Here is a 4,018-nt window from a genome sequence, read left to right as displayed (position 1 = left end):
GCTAGAGTAGTAGGCTGTCCTAGTCAACTGTTGTTCAGTGATGACATCAGGACCATGTGACCAGGTCTCTCCAGTGACAGCAGAAGGAAGGCAGGCAGGAAGGAGACAAAGTTTAAAGCTGGTGTCTGTCTGTCCGTCTGGTAGTGTGAGGCTCCGCTCTCCTCGCCTCCCAGCAACCACAGACACGCCAGCCACGCCACGCTGCCACGCTTGGCCCTCTGGGTAACATATCTCTGGGAGTTGAAATGGTTAATGTGATTGGGTCTGCACCAGTCACAACGCAGCACCGCACTACCTTAGCCAGTAAGGACGTTCCAACCCGACCACACTCACCCAGCTAGCGACTTCCACACCACCACCCCCAGCCCTCCGCAAAGACAATCCATTTTTTTCAACTGAACCAGACCTGGTCGTTACTTGCGGTCGTCTGAATACTTGACACCAGAAAGACTTTCTTGTGGATGTTTTTTTCTTTCTTCTCTCCTTCTCCATGACTTGGTGCGTGCTCTTGGTTTAGGAACTAGAGGTCAGGGGTCAGGCTTACCACAGTGGAACCACCAGTAGGCTTTGGTGTCACGGCAACGAGGAGCAGCAATGGCTTCCAACAGCCTCTTCAGTACTGTTACACCATGTCAGCAGACCTTCTTCTGGGGTGAGTACACTACTCTGTCTGTTGACAGACTAACCAACCTAGATGATGCTGTGTCTGGGGTGAGTGTTTGACCGTTGGTTCAGGCTTTGTCTGAGTTAGTGTTTGACCGTTGGATCAGGCTGTGTCTGAGTTAGTGTTTGACTGCTGGATCAGGCTGTGTCTGAGTTAGTGTTTGACCGTTGGATCAGGCTGTGTCTGAGTTAGTGTTTGACCGTTGGTTCAGGCTGTGTCTGAGTTAGTGTTGACCGGGTCAGGCTGTGTCAAGTTAGGTTTAACCGTTGGGATCAGGGTCTGAGTTAGTGTTACTGCTGGATCAGGCTGATCTGAGTTAGTGTTTGACCGTTGGTTGGGATCAGGGTTAGTGTTTGACTGTTGGATCAGGCTGTGTCTGAGTTAGTGTTTGACCGTTGGGATCAGGCTGGGTTAGGTTTAAGGGTTGGGATCAGGGTTAGGTTTAAGGGTTGGGATCAGGGTTAGGTTTAGGGGTTGGGATCAGGGTTAGGTTTAAGGGTTGGGATCAGGGTTAGGGTTAAGGGTTGGGATCAGGGTTAGGTTTAGGGTTATTGGGGGATTTGTAGGGTTAGGGTTAGGGTTATTGGGGGATTTGTAGTGTGTAAATATGAACCAGCTAAAAGCCTGACTGTGAGATGATGGCATGTGCCTCATGATGTTTGTTAGTAAATATCTCTGGAAGAGGGAGATGACATGTTTGAACAACTTAAAGCTACATTTGTCAAGCAACACAGGAACGTAAACAAACGGTCATCAACAGAATGGATTTACAGTGGAGCGTTGGAACAAAATGGGACGAGAACAGACAGGGAATACCGGGGCTGTGTGGTTAATGGGTTGGGATATTGCCAGGGTTAAGTGTGTTAGGTGTGTGTTGCCTGTGTGATCTGTGGTTAGGTGTGTGTTGCCTGTGTGTTAGGTGTGTGGTGTGTGGTTATGTGTGTGTTGCCTGTGTGTTAGGTGTGTGTTGCCTGTGTGTTAGGGTTAGGGTTGTGTTGCCTGGTGTTAGGGTGTGTTGCCTGTGGGTTATTGTGTGTTGCCTGTGTGTTAGGTGTGGTGCCTGTGTGTTAGGTGTGTGTTGCCTGGGTTAGTGTTGCCTGTGTGTTAGGTGTGTGTTGCCTGTGTGGTTTGTAGTGTGTTGCCTGTGTGTTAGGTGTGTGTTGACTGTGTGATGGTGGTGTGCCTCATGATGTTTGTTAGTGTGTGTTGCTCTGTGAAGTTAGGGTGTGACTGTGTGTTATGTTTGCCTGTGTGTTAGGTGTGTGTTGCCTGTGTGTTAGGTGTCAACAGAATGGATTTACAGTGTGTTGCCTGTGTGTTAGGTGTGTGTTGCCTGTGTGTTAGGAATGTGTGTGTTGCCTGTGTGTTGTGTGGTTGCCTGTGTGTTAGGTGTGTGTTGCCTGTGTGTTAGGTGTGTGTTGCCTGTGTGTTAGGTGTGTGTTGCCTGTGTGTTAGGTGTGTGTTGCCTGTGTGTTAGGTGTGTGTTGCCTGTGTGTTAGGTGTGTGTTGCCTGTGTGTTAGGTGTGTGTTTACTGTGTGGTTATGTGTGTGTTGCCTGTGTGTTAGGTGTGTGTTTACTGTGTGGTTATGTGTGTGTTGCCTGTGTGTTAGGTGTGTGTTTACTAGGTGTGTGTGTGCTAGATCAGAAGATGGATGCCAAGTCCAGAGGTTTCTCAGTATGTCTCTCTATTCAATTTGGAGGGATGTCATTTCCCTGGCTCATATACTGGAGGGATGTCATTTCCCTGGCTCATAAACTGGAGGGATGTCATTTCCCTGGCTCATATACTGGAGGGATGTCATTTCCCTGGCTCATATACTGGAGGGATGTCATTTCCCTGGCTCATATACTGGAGGGATGTCATTTCCCTGGCTCATATACTGGAGGGATGTCATTTCCCTGGCTCATATACTGGAGGGATGTCATTTCCCTGGCTCATTTTCCTGGCTCATATACTGGAGGGATGTCATTTCCCTGGCTCATAAACTGGAGGGATGTCATTTCCCTGGCTCATAAACTGGAGGGATGTCATTTCCCTGGCTCATAAACTGGAGGGAGATATTTTCCCTGGCTCATATACTGGAGGGATGTCATTTCCCTGGCTCATATACTGGAGGGATGTCATTTCCCTGGCTCATATACTGGAGGGATGTCATTTCCCTGGCTCATATACTGGAGGGATGTCTTTTCCTTGGCTCATTAACTGGAGGGATGTCATTTCCCTGGCTCATAAACTGGAGGGATGTCATTTCCCTGGCTCATATACTGGAGGGATGTCATTTCCCTGGCTCATATACTGGAGGGATGTCATTTCCCTGGCTCATATACTGGAGGGATGTCATTTCCCTGGCTCATATACTGGAGGGATGTCATTTCCCTGGCTCATATACTGGAGGGATGTCATTTCCCTGGCTCATATACTGGAGGGATGTCATTTCCCTGGCTCATATACTGGAGGGAGATATTTTCCCTGGCTCATAAACTGGAGGGATGTCATTTCCCTGGCTCATAAACTGGAGGGATGTCATTTCCCTGGCTCATATACTGGAGGGAGATATTTTCCCTGGCTCATAAACTGGAGGGATGTCATTTCCCTGGCTCATAAACTGGAGGGATGTCATTTCCCTGGCTCATATACTGGAGGGATGTCATTTCCCTGGCTCATATACTGGAGGGAGATATTTTCCCTGGCTCATAAACTGGAGGGATGTCATTTCCCTGGGAGTCCCATAGGGCGGCGCATAATTGGCCCACCATCATCCGGGTTAAGGTTTGGCCGGCGTGGGCCGTCATTGTAACTGACTTGCCTTGTTAAATAAAAAAAATACAAAGAGAATTTTTGCCTTTACAGATAGAGTTGTCTTCATACAAGAATAGTAAATATTTTATTTCACTATTTCACTAAACTAATGCATCCTCTGATAAACTTAAAAACCCAGTTCTATTGACCTGTACAGAGCTCCCATTTCATCACTGAACCAGCTCTCATTTCATCACTAAACCAGCTCCCATTTCATCACTGAACCAGCTCCCATTTCATCACTAAACCAGCTCCCATTTCATCACTAAACCAGCTCCCATTTCATCACTGAACCAGCTCCCATTTCATCACTAAACCAGCTCCCATTTCATCACTAAACCAGCTCCCATTTCATTACTAAACCAGCTCCATTTCATTTCATTTCACTAAACCAGCTCCCATTTCATCACTGAACCAGCTCCCATTTCATCACTAAACCAGCTCCCATTTCATCACTGAACCAGCTCCCATTTCATCACTGAACCAGCTCCCATTTCATCACTGAACCAGCTCCCATTTCATCACTGAACCAGCTCCCATTTCATCACTGAAC

At 47.6% G+C, this 4,018-nt stretch overlaps 1 protein-coding gene across 1 annotated transcript in view; it reads left to right on the top strand.

The window, feature by feature from the left end:
- Window positions 1-208: 208 nt before the first annotated feature.
- Window positions 209-4,018, top strand: part of LOC123995754 (runt-related transcription factor 2-like) — a 231,598-nt gene continuing 227,788 nt past the window's right edge. Inside the window, exon 1 of the mRNA XM_046299428.1 lies at window positions 209-652. Within this exon, the coding sequence (XP_046155384.1) occupies window positions 595-652 (58 nt within the window). The 5' untranslated portion in view covers window positions 209-594. The remainder of the gene's footprint in view (window positions 653-4,018) is intronic.

This window comes from Oncorhynchus gorbuscha, linkage group LG14, assembly GCF_021184085.1.
Source record: "Oncorhynchus gorbuscha isolate QuinsamMale2020 ecotype Even-year linkage group LG14, OgorEven_v1.0, whole genome shotgun sequence".
NCBI classification, from domain to species: domain Eukaryota; kingdom Metazoa; phylum Chordata; class Actinopteri; order Salmoniformes; family Salmonidae; genus Oncorhynchus; species Oncorhynchus gorbuscha.
Note: the sequence above shows the minus strand (reverse complement) of the source record. Positions and strands in the feature narration are given on the sequence as shown.